The 17878-nt window shown below is 41.0% G+C and overlaps 2 protein-coding genes across 2 annotated transcripts in view; both read right to left on the bottom strand.

Moving 5' to 3' along the window:
* Positions 1-15041, bottom strand: part of LOC139119922 (matrix metalloproteinase-21-like) — a 40506-nt gene extending 25465 nt beyond the window's left edge. Inside the window, exon 1 of the mRNA XM_070683882.1 lies at positions 14414-15041. The gene's annotated coding sequence lies outside the window, so the exon portion shown is untranslated. The remainder of the gene's footprint in view (positions 1-14413) is intronic.
* A 2277-nt stretch (positions 15042-17318) lies between these two features.
* LOC139119928 (uroporphyrinogen-III synthase-like) overlaps positions 17319-17878 on the bottom strand; it is a 32387-nt gene continuing 31827 nt past the window's right edge. The window contains exon 8 of the mRNA XM_070683887.1: positions 17319-17690. Coding sequence (XP_070539988.1) covers positions 17535-17690 — 156 coding nt within the window. The 3' untranslated portion in view covers positions 17319-17534. The remainder of the gene's footprint in view (positions 17691-17878) is intronic.

Here is a 17878-nt window from a genome sequence, read left to right as displayed (position 1 = left end):
GTGGTCATTTAAAGTGCAGTACCCGAGTCTCACGGTGATAGTACGCAGGATACCGATTAACCTGCAGTATTTTTCAACAATTCCGTTAACCGTTGAAAAATAACTAAAGATCGGCTGAGGACACCCTGTTTTATTTCGTGCGATCAAAGGTTCCTCTGTATAAGCTATAGAAGCTGATGGCAAATATCAGACAGTTTTAAATTACCGGGACTGTGCTAGGAAATACCCTGATACTCTTCTGTACCGTGACATGAAACAAGTTTTCTTTAGAGAGGTTGACTGTTGCATAATTCTTACGATAATGGTCTGTAAGTGTGTGAGTTTCCTCGAAAAGTTCGTAACCTTAGGGTCATTTTTGGTATCGGCGGATATTTAAAGCGTCTGAGTCCTACATATGATGTCACTGCTGTGAGTTAAGACAAAGGAGTACACTGCATGATGGGAATTTGTCCCTGTTTGAGCGACAAGGTTGTGCCATTACGTAATACGGCTATCGATACAGTTATCTTTTTGTACGCGCCCCCACTGATTGCATTATTGTTTACCTGTCTGTGTTACAATTAATTCTGTATTTGCATATAATGAGAAAGAACGACATTACTGCGTTACCCGCGTGCCTTTGGTAAATTAATAAGAATGGGAAACCTGCGCAGATCGCGCGAAACCAACGGCCCAATCGTCACGTTGATTAGTCAATTAGGGTAAGGTTATACGAGGATTTAAAATATATTACCGGTTTTAAGTTTGCTCATAAGTGTTGACACAATTGCTACCTTATTAATAAAAGTCAGGTGTGTCTGAAGAGAAATTACCTGTAAAATTTTCTTGGTTTAAATTACCCGCAAATGACAAAGATAGTCAGAATGAAAAGTCAGCAAGTTCACCACCGACTTCCCATACTCCTTCAGCAGAACCTTATTTCTGGTGACACCTCTCTTGTGATTTACAAGAAATGTGGGAAATTAACATATTTATGTACAAACGGAATCAATTTTTAAGTCTTGGCGCGCACGCGCGCGCGCACACACACACACACATACATATCTATCTATCTATCTATCTATCTATCTATCTATCTATCTATCTACATATATATATAAATATATATATATATATATATATATATATATATATATATATATATATATATATATATATATATATATATATCTCTATTATTGGCGTTATTGGATTTTGTTTTACACTTGTCTTGCACGCACATGCATGTGTATGCACGTGTATGTATGTATGTATGTATGTATGTATGTATGTATGTATGTATGTATGTATGTATGTATGTATGTATGTATGTATGTATGTATGTGTGTGCGTGTTTATGTATGTATGTATGTATGTATGTATGTATGTATGTATGTATGTATGTATGTATGTATGTATGTATGTATGTATGTATGTGTGTGCGTGTTTATGTATGTATGTATGTATGTAACAATTCCATACAAAACGGCAAGACTTTGGCGCCACGAATCACACACGAATCACACACTCGCTACGTCTTTGATGACGGCCTCAGTTATGTTACCCATGCAAAGGGTCATTGATGGACACCGTATCTACACGTTCCATTCCCAGGAGACACTCTGCAAAGACACACAGACTTGTTTGTGAATGTACCAAAACACGCATGTTACTTTCGTTAATATCTTCGCAGGGGGTCCAACCCAAGATTGAACCACAGCCCCTCTTCATGGTATCAGGAATGCATAAGCGCACTATGTTAACTAAGTGGGTATGCATCACACCGCATGGGGAATCGGAAATGATTTTTTAAAACATGTAGTAAAAGACCACTTGTCGATAGACCCCACTGACCTGGAATTTATGAATGAGTTTCCCGCCTTTTCCAAGGTGATAAGGTATTCAAAACGTTGTGCCTAGCAAGAGGTCTTGGGGAGACCATACACGATTCTATGTCTCAAAATAACATTAACCCCGGCGGAATGTTCAAAATTTTTCTCGCAAGGTCATTGTCCGAGTTTGCGATCAAAACATGTTTGATTTTACGACTGCGAGAGGAAGAAGAAGAATGATCAATTGTTTTATTGTCGATAATATTGAATAATAAGAATGCAGAGAGTGAACATGCCGCAAAACCAGATAGTCTTGTAAAGACAAGTTTTGCACGACTTCGGCTAAAACCATGGGAACACGATTGTATCAATACGAGGAATTTCTTTCAAAGTGATTTGTTAAAAGACATTTTAGTCGAAGCAACGTGTTCACGTTTGTGCAATATTTGTCAAGTTTTTCGATTCTCAATGACAGTTTATAGGCTAATGGTGGACAGCCGATCTATGTGTTGCCGTATGTGTTGACATGTTCCATGTCCTGTCATTGGTCTGAAAGCGTTCCTGCTATTCAAACTATGTTCCCCAGCAAAGTGCAAATTAGTATCGGTGAGAAATCCATACTGACTCGATTTGCCCCACTGCGAGCTCTAGAATTTCTCCCGTTTCTTGCGTTTGGGTATCTGACGTCACTGCCGCGGGAATATGTATGTAAGCCGCCGTTTTGTAAACTGTCTACAATATTTCAAGTCTACAGCCTCCTGATAACACGGTCACGTTATCAGTCCCCGTTCACGCTTTAAGGCACGATAGCTTACATGAAATTACCGATGACCTTAGACGAATTCGTGTCGTTCCTTCCTCGACTTAAGCTCTATTTAAATTCTCTCGAGTATCTGCCATACAAATATAAGGTTTTACGACTTTCTCGGGAAACCAGTTGATGACTGCTCGGCATTCCAACATCAGACCGTGTCGTTGCAAGTCTGACATTTCCCCCCGGAGTTTGCATCTAGCGCTTGTCAACCATAAATCAAAACAAAACCATAAATCAGAACGTTTCCAGTTTAGATAACCTCATATGCGAAGTCCATAATTAGGGTCAGAGGTTAAATGGCATAATAAAATGCCCACTAAGCCTGGAATCAGGAACCATGGACTATATCGCCAATGTTTCATCAACATCAAATGGAAAGCATTTTCATTTGTGGTAAAAAAAATTCCTAGGTGAAATACCTGTAAATTTCTGCTCCTTCCGAATATACTGTAACGATCTTTCATATCCGTGGGATCCACACTGCAAAGCAACACAACGACCTGTCGATACTCTTATGAACAAAGTAAACCTGCGGTATTTGAATATCCAGCAAGCTACACAGTAGAAATTTTCCCGGCGTTCAAGAAGTACGTGTTGATAATTTTAGCATGTTTTTAGGTTCTTTCGGCGTCTTATAAGTGCACCGGAAACGAGCAATATTTTCAAGATTTTAAAGAAGAGGTTTTGTCTCAATACAAATATATCAATGAACACTAAAGAAAATGGTACGAACGGGCTCGAGAGATTTCCACAAGTGCCTATTAAAAGTGAAGTGTTCATAACATTCTTAACTTTACAACTTTGTGTGCAAATCCCTTGGTATTAAGATTTCTATTAGCGAGGCAACGTTCGAGAAATGGATCATGCAAGCTTATTAGAACGCTTGCGGCTTTGGTTGGGCGAAGCTGTAAACATAGGGAATAAAATCGCGATGTAAGGGGTAAGTAATTTCAAAGTCACTCATGGCGCTGATAACCTTCACGGTTTTTTGGTTGGGGTGGGAGGCTTTGTGAACACCCTCAAACCCGGTACCGCCCTAAGCCAACCGGATTTATGGCAGGGTTAATTTTCATGAGGACAGACTGCCCTTATAAAGTCTACGTCGATTTTATAAGTGTTAATAATAACAAGATGATTATTAGTAGAGATCGTATTAGGCTGTATCATCATGGCGAAAAATATACACTTCAATCGACATCATTAACATTCCAAACAGCCTCAATGTAGGCAAGGCTACTGTATGCGGTTACGCGTGTCGTTCATGTCGATACACTCTTGTGTCATAAAATATCTTTAAAGTTTGACAGAACAAAGATGATTAGGTAAAAAGTATTCCAGGCTGTAGTGTGGGATGTATTGTCTTGCTCGTACCGGGCTTCCACTTCGAATTCATGAAGCTTTTAGGTAACCCGTTGTTCCCGCCAACGACAAACCGGAAAATATCAAGTCAGAGCTTTGATTACATTTTTGAAATGTATATTAATTATCGATGATAAATTATTAGAAATATTTTTAGAAATTGTCAAGTGAAGAGATGTGCAATTCAAACGTCTCAATCTTGTAACAATGCAGGTTCGTGTGAAATTCTGGGTACCCCAGGGCATTGTCACTTGTTTCTATGTCAAGCGATTCTTAGCTGGATTTTCATAAAACGGGGCAATTTTATTTTTAAATTGACAACAGCGAACAAACGCTCTGCCTGTCTAAATATTGACGAGGATTTCAGTTGTGGTTTCGCAGATTTGGCTACCGCAAACACAAGTCAGAGCTTGCGCATGCCAGCGGTTTCTTTTGCGGTTTACTGGCAATGGCATGTGCGATGTTTTTGGTTTGGAAATGTTCCGAGAACAACATCTAGACTTGTATTCCAAAAATGCCCAAACCCTATCCATGCTCCGATAAACATTCCAAAATATAGGGGTGGGTAGATCGTTTATCCGAGTAGGCCTTGAACCTTCCGGTCCACTATCATCAATATCATCATCGACATCGACATCATCATCATCATCATTGTCATCATAATCGTCGTCGTTGATGTTAAATTACATATTTATAACATTCTTATTGTGATCTGGGTCGTGACAAATTACGACCTTTCACCAGATGCCACTGTCATTGATGGTCGTGCGAAACGCCTTCGACCAGTCCCGAACGAGGATGAGCGGAAGTTGTTTTGCCTCGTTCGGAAGTAAAGGAATTTACGTTAATACATCATCATTAATCATCATTGACGATGCTGAAATTATACCGCGGGCTGAGTGAAACAAATGCCATTGAATTGTTCAGTGAGATAGTAGGCTAAGCCTGTTAAGGATGAATGAGGCAGAAGCGATGACTTCATCATAATAACCATCCTCAACAAAGTTACTATTTACTCGTCTAGTTTTCAACTATTCTCTAAAATGGCTCCTTACAATCTAAGCTGTTGAAATGTTAGGATTATCAAACAACGGTTATGTAACGAGCTTTCAAGCTACTGTCTTCTTACAAATACTTAGAAGCGCACAGTTGCTTCAGCTGTGTGAACAAACTGGTATTGATATTTCCCCCACACTTAATCTTGAATCTCATTCACAACTTGAACGTCTCAACGGACTCCAGCGAATTTGGCATGGACTTATGACGTATTTCAGAACATCGAATGAGACTTATATTTGCAGGTACAACTTAATCGTGATTTCAGTTGCAGTCTCATCTATAATGAAAGACAAAGAAGGAAGGCAGCAGAATAGTTTTATCTAAATTTGCGTGTACAGCTATCGTCACGGTCTCTTCCCATGTGGTAACTTCGACGCGAAAAGCCTATTCCTCGCTCTGCAACCACCATCCTTTTGATGTATGGATGTATCTTGTTATGAAATTTCACAATAATAAACCCCGAAACCACAAACAGCCAGCAACATTTCTGAACCGACAAAATCGAAGCAATCAGATCAATTTTTGGTGTACATACCTGAAAATATCGCTTATACAGGCCTCTCGTTCCCCTACGAATTCTATTACAGCTCTTCTCGCTATAACTCGATTCTGGCGTGTTTTACTAAGTCTGATGGACGCCAACAAGATTGTTGCCTAATGGGTCTGGAAGTCTTAATTAATTTTGACGAGAAAGGCATTTTGGGGATGAAGTGTTAGCGCCTGGATAATTTGCAGGCATGCAATTTTCAAGGACCAATTCTTATACAGTAGGGATTGAACGGCTCCAGATTCAAGTCGCCTCAGACAAGACGATACCGCAAATAATTGTCTTGATGTCAAATCGATGACCCACAACACCTTACACTTGCTTTTGACATTGACTTCAATCAATTTTCCCCGACCGCTTGAAGTTATCAATCATATGTCTTTCGAGATAACGTTACTGGATTTTGTAGATTACTTATTCCTTTGAGGCTAGAAGATCGACTTGTGAGACAAAAAAAAATTAGCAGAGGTCATGACCCATTTTTTACGGTAGGTAGTTATTCACGAAGTCGCTGCATATCAGTTTTATGTAAATTTTTTGTACGGGCGATTTACCACAATTAGAGAAAGTAACTAACTGCATGTATTGTTGGTGCAATCTCTGAGCGGAGCTCCCGTTCTAAATCGAAACATCATAGGAATGGTGCTCCCAGTTCCTTCCGAAGCGGTATCAGGGCATGCCCACACCCTATAGAGCGTTCGAGACTTTCACAGATACGGGAAAAAATGCCGTCTACAGGAAACGAGAGGGGACAGAAATCCCCACAACTTTAACCCGATATTTCCAATGTCTACGCCAATCACAATATTAGTGATTGGTATTCTCTTTCTGGTGTCAAAAGCATGTACACACGAGATACATTATGGCATTGAAGGCAAGCTGGAATGAGAATGGACCGTGACGTACCGTTTTCCGCGCACTCAAAAGTTTCAATTTTCACACAAATATCAAGTTTTTATCGAATTTGAGTGCCTTGATAAACTCGTTCATGAGTTCTTCGCTCGTGATGGTCGACAATTTGTGTTTACAATCCCGAAATCGAAATAATGCTCTAAAACTCTGATTTTTTTTTGCCTTTTCCGTTAAATGGACAAATTTACATCTAGCTGGCGTAAAACTTAACATGTGCAACATTAGTTCACGCGATCGCACTCAAACAATCGGGCTGTGTCAAGGTATGTTCATGGTTTGATCACACACCTTTCAGTTCAGTTTCAGAATACGCTTCCGGGAGTTGTCTCACTTTGACTATGGCTTGTTGCAAATCGTTAAGTATTGGACATGATGTTATGACAGAACAAATTATTGTACACGCATGATTAAAGAATACCCTGAAGACACCATTACAATATCAAAACAAACGGCCAAAAGGAAATGGTATGGCAGAACGTACCTTTCAACGAAACGCTATGGTATCTTTGTACTGTCAGGATATCGTTGCACTCTTCAATATGCCTTGACAAGGCAGTAATATCGGTATGTCATCGAGAACGGAAAGCGATCACGTATTGGCACATGGTAAGAAAACGCTATGGTTTATATAGCAAGTCTTTGCATAGATCGAATACTTAAGGATCGGTTAGATGTATCCGTCCAGCAATAAAGCTAATTGGAGTATTCCTTCAACGTGACACATGGGTTAAGAATTGATGCGTTCTTCTCTGTCCACAAGCAAGGTAGGAAAGTATGTCAGCCCCGGGATAGGCGGGTTATTCTGTCTTGACTATCTCCGATGCCAGCTAAAACTGCCCAGACTAAAAGGGAAGTTACCTGCAGAGCTAGACTGCCGTTCAGATCGGGCCGAACGTATGCTTTGCGCGGTTTGTTTACAGCGGAATTTTTGAGAGCGGAAAAATGAAATATTGACCCTATTGAACTTTAGCCTTCCTCACCTGAATCTGGCAACGCCGCGAGCCAAAATGGTATCGCCTGATATAATTTTCTAATTTCCTGAACGGTAGCTGAGGCTAAAAACGTCTTTAATTTTTTGACGCCAAGATGCTAACGATTGACAGAACGCGATACGTAATCTTGCAATACACGTCCACGCTGACCCCGCTTTATTGAAATTAATAGATTGGTTTTCCTTTACCCATTATTCTCCTGATATATCCATAAATGATACGTGAAAAAAAAACTCAAACCGAAGCCTCCATGTAAAACAAAACATAAACTTCCACTCAGATGTTTTTCAACTCCCCTGCCATCTTTGACTAACCGGAAGTCACAAAATTCCATTGAAGGTGTTTTTAAAGAAAGTGTCCTTTGCGGTCGCAAGGTGGTCCACGGGGGTGAGGGGGTGGGGTGGGGCGAAAGCATGAAGGAAATGTATTATAATACAACGATACATCTCCGTGAGATGGTGTTTGCGTCTGTCCCCGGAAAAAATTCATTGTTTCACGTTCACATTGCGGGAACATGGGGGAGCACACTAAACTTCATTGCGATATTCGGCAAATATCTTTTCGCGCCTTTTTATTGGTATGCGGGAGTATCGAGGAACCCAAGGGGAGAAGGAGCGTACAGTATGGGGACGGGGCTCTCCAATTAGTGGTTGGTGACCAAAAGAATGCAGTGAACGGCAGCGACGTAAAACGATGACATGTCGCTTCCAAACAACTTGTAAAACAAGAAACCATGGGGGATATCCCGATACACTACATAATACGTGGTGCATTACCACAAATGCCAACGGCCCGGTATGTGGCTTCAAACGACGTTGTCACATTGCTAATGGTATTTGGAGGATTTACGCGTGGCATTCCTGGTACCACCGAGAAAAAAATGGGGAGACTTTAATCAGGTAAATTGCCAATGGAATCATACAAACGGACGGACGTACGTACTTCATATTTAGGAAATCCGATTTTGTATGTTCCTGATTACGTGAGTAACCGAAACTGAGCAACAGACACAAGCTAGTACAAATATTGTGTCCTTGACTTTCCTATTCAATGTGACCATGCCTTTACCTTGAGTGGTTTTTACAGGGGTATGTTGAGACCTGACGACCTAATAAAGTCAATTTCGAATACCGGTTCTTTTGCGATCCTCAAATTTAACAGTATTCGACTGAAAAGTTCACCGCTTCCTGGGTTGCCTTGACATCGACGGTTTTATTAAATTTTCGGTGCAGTGTCCCGTAACAGTAACTATTTTAAGGGAGTGTGAAAAAGTAATAAAAACTCTTGAATGCCGAGTCAAGAGGAAACATCCATTTTGCGATATCGTGTTTTCCTTCCTAAGACACCATCTATGTACAGATGCAACATTAATGCGTTGTCCAGATACGGACAACATACAGCCGATTAGTGTAGAATGAATGACAAGATATTTACATGGAATGCTTTAATTGATGGTGCTGCAGCAGTATTATGTTACAACATTTTATTTTCCTATCTGCTTTCCCCTACAAGCTGGAGAAGATCCACTTCTTTGCTGCCAGTGAGCCGGTCCGGTCAAAAACGGATGTTGATATCGTATAGCAGTGTTGCCGCTTCGCGCGCACCCAGCGAAGCGGAGGCGGGGTTTGATGCTGAAGAGAATACAGCGGAGGCGAGCGAGCTCCACTGCTAAAAGTATGGTAGAATTGAAACCGATCGATCCTTTGGCAGATCAGCATTTGGAACCGAGCCAATGCGAAACATGGGTCACTTCAACAACTCTTGAGATCATAAAAGAAACTGCTGATTTAGTTATGCTAAACTTACCGCGAAACCTGTAGCAGACGAATCCAGATCCAACCATAACCAAGTACGCACAGATCTAATGCCACTACCTGAGGTTTTGAGTTAGCACCTGTATTTAGGACTCTTTCTGCTGAATGAACGCCCCCACTGGTCTTTTTTAAAGAAACGACTTAAGGCGCCTGGCTCTGGGCTTAAGTATAATTCACGGAGACACGGCTGACGTAAACGGAGGCGTTTGAATCTAAACTTAGGGGGAAATTACAGTTTGGCTACAGGCGTCCATATCAGAGTTCCGTGATAATCTAAAAATGCATTGGAATAATTCACATCGGTCATTTCAAAGGGCACAGTGTTCCCTACCGCAAATAGGCGACGCTGCCAATTCTGTGTTTGCAAATTAATGAAATCTTCAAACGGAAACGATGACGTAATCCTGCCACAACGACCCAGTAAAACGCAAAAGAAGTTTTAATAAACCCCCGTACTTTCAACTTAATTGCAAATAACGGGGACAAACTAAACATGCATGCCATGGGTACTACCTCCGTTGCTTTACAACTCAACGCGGTAATTGCGCAATAATTTCATTAATTCACGTTTTTCTCATGACATTGCAAAACGTCAATGAATAGACCACCAGTCATTCAATTTTTCTTCGCGTAAGATAAAGGGACACCGAACAAACAACAGGTATGTTACATCTTTACCTCCAGGTTCCCTAGTGAGGTCATCAATAACTTTAAGGACACGTGGGTGTGACTGGATCATTGTATTAATATGACATTTAAAATTTACTCTCCCCCCTGGGAGACGTCATGAAAGGAAGAAAGAAAATATCATGCAAAGCCCGCTATTATGTGACGTATTCCCACAGGCCATGTGATCGATTTCATTCATTATGAAATAGCTATTTTATTTGCATACGTGCCAATCGCCACCGATATGATACGCTATGTAATTACAATGGCCAATGCAAGCGGAACTGAAGCGAAAGAAACCAAACGATTATCCACGAAAAACAAACGGCAAAAATGTTCTTATTTCCATCACGCAAACTTTAAATTTTTGAATGATACAATATCCATATAGATGCTTATTCATGAAACGATTTTTTTTGAAATGTTTGCTTTCTTTCTAGTTTAAATCTGTTATTAGTAAGCTTAAATGTTGACTCAGTCGTAGCAAGTGCTAAATCCTGTTCTCTACATCGTATGGAACACATGGGGTCGTTTTATTGCAGTCGGGTCATTCATTATCTTCGTTCTCCCGGTAAACATCGAATTTGATTCACTTTGTCAGACCATTCCGATTTTGAATCGTTTAAAGGGACGATGCGATTTTTCTATGTAACGTGTGCAGGAGTCTAAGCCGTGCCTTCAGGTTTTGTATGCCGGGTTTGGTTGTCAACTGAAGCATGTGTTTGTCATGTCAACGAATCTTGTAAATGCACAACCCCGTTTCAAAAAGTAGGCATTCCAACGAGTTCCAGTGCGTTCCGGAAACAGTTACTGAATGAATTCGAAATCGACAAAACCGTGGCAGGAGAGAAATCGCGTAATTGTATAGCTGTGTTGATATGGTTTAAAAATACAAGGCAGCCAATTAAACACGTTTCAGACGACACAAGCGAGTGATCAAAGACCGTCCCCATTGCCATTTTCTCAATCGTCTGCTTTCAATTACTGCAGGCATTAAGGGGATCGATGGACGCATGATCTAAAACAGCGATACTTCCTTTGAATGCTATAACAACGCAGAGGAAAAGATGGGCCTGACATTGTCTGCAATTGATCAATGGCAGAGTGGCGTGAAACCTTACTCGTAAAATTCCTCCTCACAGAGGAAAGGAATACGTAAACACTGTATGCCCGTTAAGAGACGAGGCTGCTTGGCGTTGAAGGAAGGTTGGATATTTAAAGAGTTACTTTCATTTACCATGGCAACTAAGTGGAGGTAAAGAAACCAGCAACTCTACCGGAAAATGCACTACATGGTATGGCCATCAATTCATTTCTCTTCAACTGCAGAGTACTGTGACTTTTTAAGCCACGACCTGTGCTTTTCATGCCCGACACATCTACACTTAGATTGTTTGAACAGGTAGCATTTCGTCGAGGTAATTTCGAAGACAACCAGTGGCATCGGTGTCTTCTGTGCACAGGGGGATGTTATCGATTTTCCATATCTGTAACGAGCCTCTTTAACCAAGTCAGCGCAAACAGATTCTAATTTCAAGCGCCATTGTCGGACAGATGAAATCAATTTTATTAGCATATAAAGAGACTTTTGGTCCGATGGGGGATCTTTTCTGTCTCCGATTTAAACGGTCCACATAATACCGACTAAACGTTGTATGATCTTTCGATTAAAATATGGTGTCTTTTGTGTGCCATTAGGAGCACTAACTCGAATAATCGATCTCGATAAGATGAAGGGAAGATTTAAAGTTTGTTTACAGACTTTAGTTGCTTGTGCACTCTCTGTTATTGTCTCTCTAAACAGTGAGAATTACTTCAAGGTTAGTGGCGCCTATCTACCATTGTGTGCATGCCATCTTTGGAGACACGTCACAGATCTTTGAGCTCCTACCGGCCCATGTAGTGTGGAAGTCGTGTTGCCATCTGTAGCTCCTTGAAAAGGCCAAGTTCCGGATTTTGTGCATTGTCAACATCTTCAGAGAAACTTGCTGGCTTTCTGCCTCAGCTCTGTGAGACGCAATCCAACTGGGGCTTAAACAAACTTGAGGCATTTACCGTCATTTTGATGAAATTGACCTCAGAAGTCTGAGAATGCACTGAGGACCTCAATTCTTTGGGATGTTTTGTATTACCATCATACCCTCGTGACCAGTTATTGCCCAGTATAATGGGTGAAGTGATTTCATTGAATGCAAATCAGTGATGAATTCTCTGGTCATTCGACCTCACCAAAAGGCAAATGTTGGTAACTGTGCAGTTTTCAAGCATTAGTCATTCATTGACTTAAAATTTTCGCCATTGGTACTGAAACAATTGGCAATACACACACACACGTATGGGTATGTCATAAACCCTATCTGTCAAACAACGGGGTATAGAATGTGAACTTTACAGTAACTCCTGTCTGTTTCTCAGAGAACTGGTCGACTGTGAAAAATCACTGCACCGCGCACCGTGTTATTTAATTTACTTTGATAAAGAAGCACGTGGCACAGGCAAGAGATAACCAAGCTGCAAGGTTGATCTTCGCTGACAAATTCAAAGGATGGTTATATTTGTCAGTAATTTCTTGCCCACTTGTTGAATACATGTCAACTAACTCGTTGTTAAAGAGCACTTTCTCGCGCGACCTTGGTTGTACGGGTTAGAGCCTGTAAACTGACTTTCAATTGACATATTCCAACGTTCTGCTTAAAATAACTTGTGTTGACTGTACCCTTTTCACCTAACGATCGTTTTTCTTCACATTTCCGATCTGTAAAACGGTAGCAAATCTACCAGGCATGTCCAATATCTGAGACTGCCCCAGAATTTACACGCTACCTACCTCCACTCCAGTAAGTTCAGACGGCCAGCGGGACAGGCTGCAAAATGACCTTGCAAAGACTTCACTTGGCCGAAACTTTTTTCGAAATTTATAGACTGCTGTCGCTAACGTCACCGTCTCTCTCGCGACAGTGACGCGAATGCGTATCAACATAGAGATGGAGATCGTGACCACTTTACGAGTTCTACGCGTTTTCAGAACCGTATTCGTGATCTCTCATAAGCCAATCTGATGGATTATTTTTATATTAGCTGGGGAAGGACTTAATTACAGTGTAGATGGAACAATTGAGCACGAAGTCTGAAAATAATTCAAGCGCATCTCCACCCAGCACAATTAGAGTACTTGTTCTCTTTTACAATTGACTTACTCTAGTTTCTGACACATTTTGTCAGTGCAAAGAGACGTCCAACAAAGCCACCACGTAACTGGAAAGCGTTACAACGATAAGCTATAACTGCAAATGGACTTATCTTTTACATTTTAATCCCTCTCTCCCCTCTCTCTCCACCGCCCCCCTCTCTCTCTCTATTCGCGCAATGACCATCGAGCAAACGCTACTCCACCAAGCCGCTACATCTAGGCAGGCAAGCTTATGAAGGGAATAAAAGGGGAATGGCTTCCCAGGAATTTACCTATACCCTTCAAGATATTTACAATAACTTCCCCGTGTTAGTGCAAACAGCGAATGCAGATTGAACAGCGAGATAATACACAGTAATCTAAAATCACGATTTTGAATTAAATATTGATAATCAAGCTGTCAGTATCTCGTAACTCGAAAATATAATTTACAGTGACGTGTCATAATAGTTTATGAAATTCTCAACGAGTGGCTGCCCTTTGCGGTCGACATATAGGTGGCGAGATATCCGCTTGTATCATTTGTGGCGATCATTTACCTTCCAGAGAATGTACGAGTGTAAACTGTACGCGGATCACCGTCATGATAAAATCAGATTACAGTCAGCGTGGCATAAATCGCCTAGCCTTTGCTTTACTTTAAATGCAGAGAGATTAAAATGGAAACACGGGTTAATTTGTACGAATGACATTGGCGTTCAGATTTTACAGTCTTTACCTTACTTGCAAGCGCGTATCTCTCAAGCTCTTTCAATGAAGGTTGGCGTAACATTGCTTAGCCTATTCTGGCAACTAGCAGTCTTACGCATATCCGTTGTATGTCTAATTGGGTACTGCAAGAGTAATTTAGTGCCGAAGACATGCTCAGGGGACAAATTATTCGATATGAGTAGCTTCGAGCGACGCGCAAAGGCAGATGTTTCCAACAAGCCGTAACTAAGCAACTGTAGGCGTTTATCGTAACGAATGGTTGCCAGGGAGACCATTACTGTTGTGCTATAAATAGTCGCGGAGTCACCCGTGCGATCATAATACACTTGTTCATTATTAATTTCCAATATTTTTACAAGACTATTAAACAAATTGTCACACGAGTGGCAAAGGAAATAACAATGAGTCACGTGAAACCGAAGATCACAGAGTTGAGTGTACCTCGAGAGAAAGTATCTCGAACATGGTCGCACGAAATTTAAACTGGATCGCTATCCTACACGACCGCACCATAATAGGAAAAAACCTTACCCACCTTGTACCAGTACACTATTCATATGGTGTAATACAAGTCGAATTGAAGACGCACTGCCTAAATGAATGATATCGTATTTGTGAACCTCCAGGAAGAAAAACAGAAAGACGGGGAGAGCACACAGGCGTGGATGTCCCTCTCGTTCACAGGTTATTTACTTCCAAGAACGGATGCCGTAGCTTTGGTCAACTGAGTGAATCGGTCGCCGTATCATCAATATTTATAATTCGAAGATAATATCGCGCATTGACACCCCGGAGTGATTAACGGCAACTGCGGACGGTGGAGCGTAGTTATTTATGCAGAGGACAACACCGGAATACATTACGACACCACACTACTTGAGCAGATGGCTGCCCTCACTACACACGCTATTACTTTTCTATGCCCATCACGATGTTTCACGGTTGGTTACGCATGCAGCTCTATGTCGAAGGCGGTGCAAGCCCTGTCAAGCGGACCCGGAAAACATTCGTAGGGAAATGACGCAAATGTACAATTGAAATATTAAAAGAAATAGGCAACAAAAAGACAGCTACGTCGATCTAAAATGCAGGCACGTTGTTCAGGAACGAAGTCTAGAAATCTTGTTGGGCGTAAGATGTGGCGCTTACAGAACCACAATGGCAAAAACTCAGTCGTGTTTGCATCCGCCTTCACAAATAAGCGTGAGAGCGCCACAAGCGTACACAGCGCTGGTCACGGGAACGGACTTTATTTCCTATGCTACTGGCATAGACCACCGCATTTCCTCCGTTGATTGTAGCATTATGATATTACACGCATTAGGATGATGCCGAAAAAATCTACAAATTAATTTTCTTTTGTAGCTGGACTTTACCCCCCCCTCCGTCCCTCCCTCCCTCCCTCCCTGGAAAGTATGTTCCGACTTTTTGTAATGAGTTTCAGTTTTCTAACCTACAGAAAAACACCATAACGGTCCAAATTTAGAGTGCAAAGCAATTTGTTCTCTTTCTCAGCGTTCGAGCAAAGACTCAACAATACTATCCACGACAATAGATCGGTCATTTGCATTATCTTCTGAAGACAATCCGTTAAAGTCGGATGTGTTCACCTTTTGGCCAATCTTCCTGCGCTGTTTTGGTAAGCTCAAGCGTTTTACTTTGTAAACCTCCGCAAGAAAGGTAATCGATCTACCATCCACGACGAAACGCCCGTAGCGCACTGGTCCCACCAGAAAGGTGTTCTTTGCTACAATGGTGAAAATGACTTAAGGGTTTTTTACATGTGTGCAATTGTATTGCCAACGAATCCATTTCTTGTATTTCGACCATTAAAAGCGGTAAACAACCACCTGAACTGTTCTGATATTTCCCCTCCTACAAGCCTTTTCAACTTCAGAAAACCCTTGTCTTTCTTAATTTAAAGCGTAACGATGCGGTGGCTTTACTCGCAGCAAACATACAATCATCACGCGGCCACTGGTTTCAATTATGTACTCACCTGGTGGATTCTGTCATGGAATCTTCGAGGCTTCTATAAGTTTCAAAGATTTGTCATGATGCAATGCGGACTGCCGCATGTATCAATGATTGTTCCGCGGTGAAACTTGTCGAGTGTCCACGAGATACAAATATTTGTACGCAGAATTGTAGCATTTCAGATTTACACCATCGGTTCGTGACGGAAACAAGGGGTTCTGTTCAACAATAAGTGCCGTATATCCTAGCTCTCTTGTACGGGTTTCGCGGGATGGCTTTGACAGACACGGGTCAAAGTATAGCACTCTAGTCATACAACATGTTCGACACGAAATCCGACACCGCTTCTCCGTACAAAGGTGTAATTCACAGTGTCACAATTGCCGAAAAACTGTTTTGTATGCGATGCTGCTTTTGTGATTCCCGGGCGGGGAAAGGGGCAACTTGCATATCCCGTCGTGTTTTGTGAAATGGCAAGTGGCAAATTGAGCCGACTTCTTCGGAATCGAAGATGTTTATTTCCATTCAAAATATTTGTAGTCTTCGCCAGGTCCGATTGTCTAATGGCACACACGCGATCTACATTTATCACACAGCGTATATCAAATGTCCCCTATGTTTCCGAGGGGAACGTGCTGCATTCTCGGCCTTTCAACTGATGTATCTAATTTCGATGTTTCACAAAAATGACATGCGAAGCAAACTGATGCAGTTGACATGAGTATATTCGAATACTTGGTGACGATGTCATTCTTCGCCGGGGGCTTATTTTTTATCGCTATGTTAATACAGGCTGACCGTTGCATATGATGCACTTGATGATCTCTGAAGAGTGAAAATCACTCATCACCGTCTATATCGTAAATATTAAATCTGATCCTGAAAAGTCTGATATAATGATATTCATAAATCTATTCTCCATTAAGCGGTAGTGCTCTCATATTACCTGTGCACTACTTTGGAGCATACTGCAATTACTCTAACGGTAGGACGCGCCTTTGGGACAGAAATTTGGGCCTTCAAATTTTAATAATTCTCTTCTGATCTACAATTTGTGGGACGCTCATTTTAAAGCTCTTGATGAACGAAAACTTACGTTCTTAGTTTTTTTTTCGAAAATCGAAAATTTTATTTTTCTCCATAGAGTTAACACAGGGATGGCAGCCATTTTGAATTTCAAATATATGAAAATCTTGGTAATTTGTCTTTCTAGTATCAAATTTTGCACGGTGACCCATGCTATTTTTGCTTTGGTAAAAGAATGGTCGACAGTTTCATTGAGGAAAGTTTGAGCAAAAGTTAAAGTCTTTCACTTTCGAGGCGCATATAACCTTAATACTTCAGGATGAAATGCTAAAGTACCGAACTAAGAGAAATTCCCTAATCTTTCGTTTAAAACTTGTACTTTGTATCTGTGGAATTGCAGCAGTCATTTTTTTTCAGTAAATAGTGATTCAAAAACATTGTTCAATGTTATGTGATAATTTATTTTTAAAATGACAGAAATTCACACCAAAATTATTTGCAAATCTGATCATGACGTATTCTTGTTCGTCATAGATAGCGCCTTCATTCCTCAAAGATGGGACCAGGATGATCCCAGATGTCATCCTTTTGTGTATATAATTCCGAATCAAGTATTTCCCCATCGGACCTACATTACATGTTCTAAAATCCTTTCAGCCACGTCCATCACCACTATCACTAATATGTCGTTGTTTCCACTCTAAGATCGACGTAAGTAGTGCTTGTGGAGTGGGCTTTGAAGCCGTTACCGACACTCGAAATCCGTCCTTTTCCATAGCATTGCTTGTCGTCGGTCCAATTGCAACCCACTACAATGGAAAAATAGGGCATTGGAAGAATATGAATTGGACAGCTGAAACCGAATCTAAGAAACAATATTTACATATCTTTGAGAGCCGATTCTAGGAGCTGGTTTTTTCGAGCTAGTAATACATGAATAGTAACTGCCTGAGGGATTGGTCCTATTCTTTGTGAGGGGTTCTGGTGCCTGGGAACT

The sequence above is a fragment of the Ptychodera flava genome, chromosome 20 (genome assembly GCF_041260155.1).
Source record: "Ptychodera flava strain L36383 chromosome 20, AS_Pfla_20210202, whole genome shotgun sequence".
NCBI classification, from domain to species: Eukaryota; Metazoa; Hemichordata; class Enteropneusta; family Ptychoderidae; genus Ptychodera; species Ptychodera flava.
The sequence above is the reverse complement of the archived record's forward strand: the minus strand, read 5'-3'. Positions and strand labels throughout refer to the sequence as shown.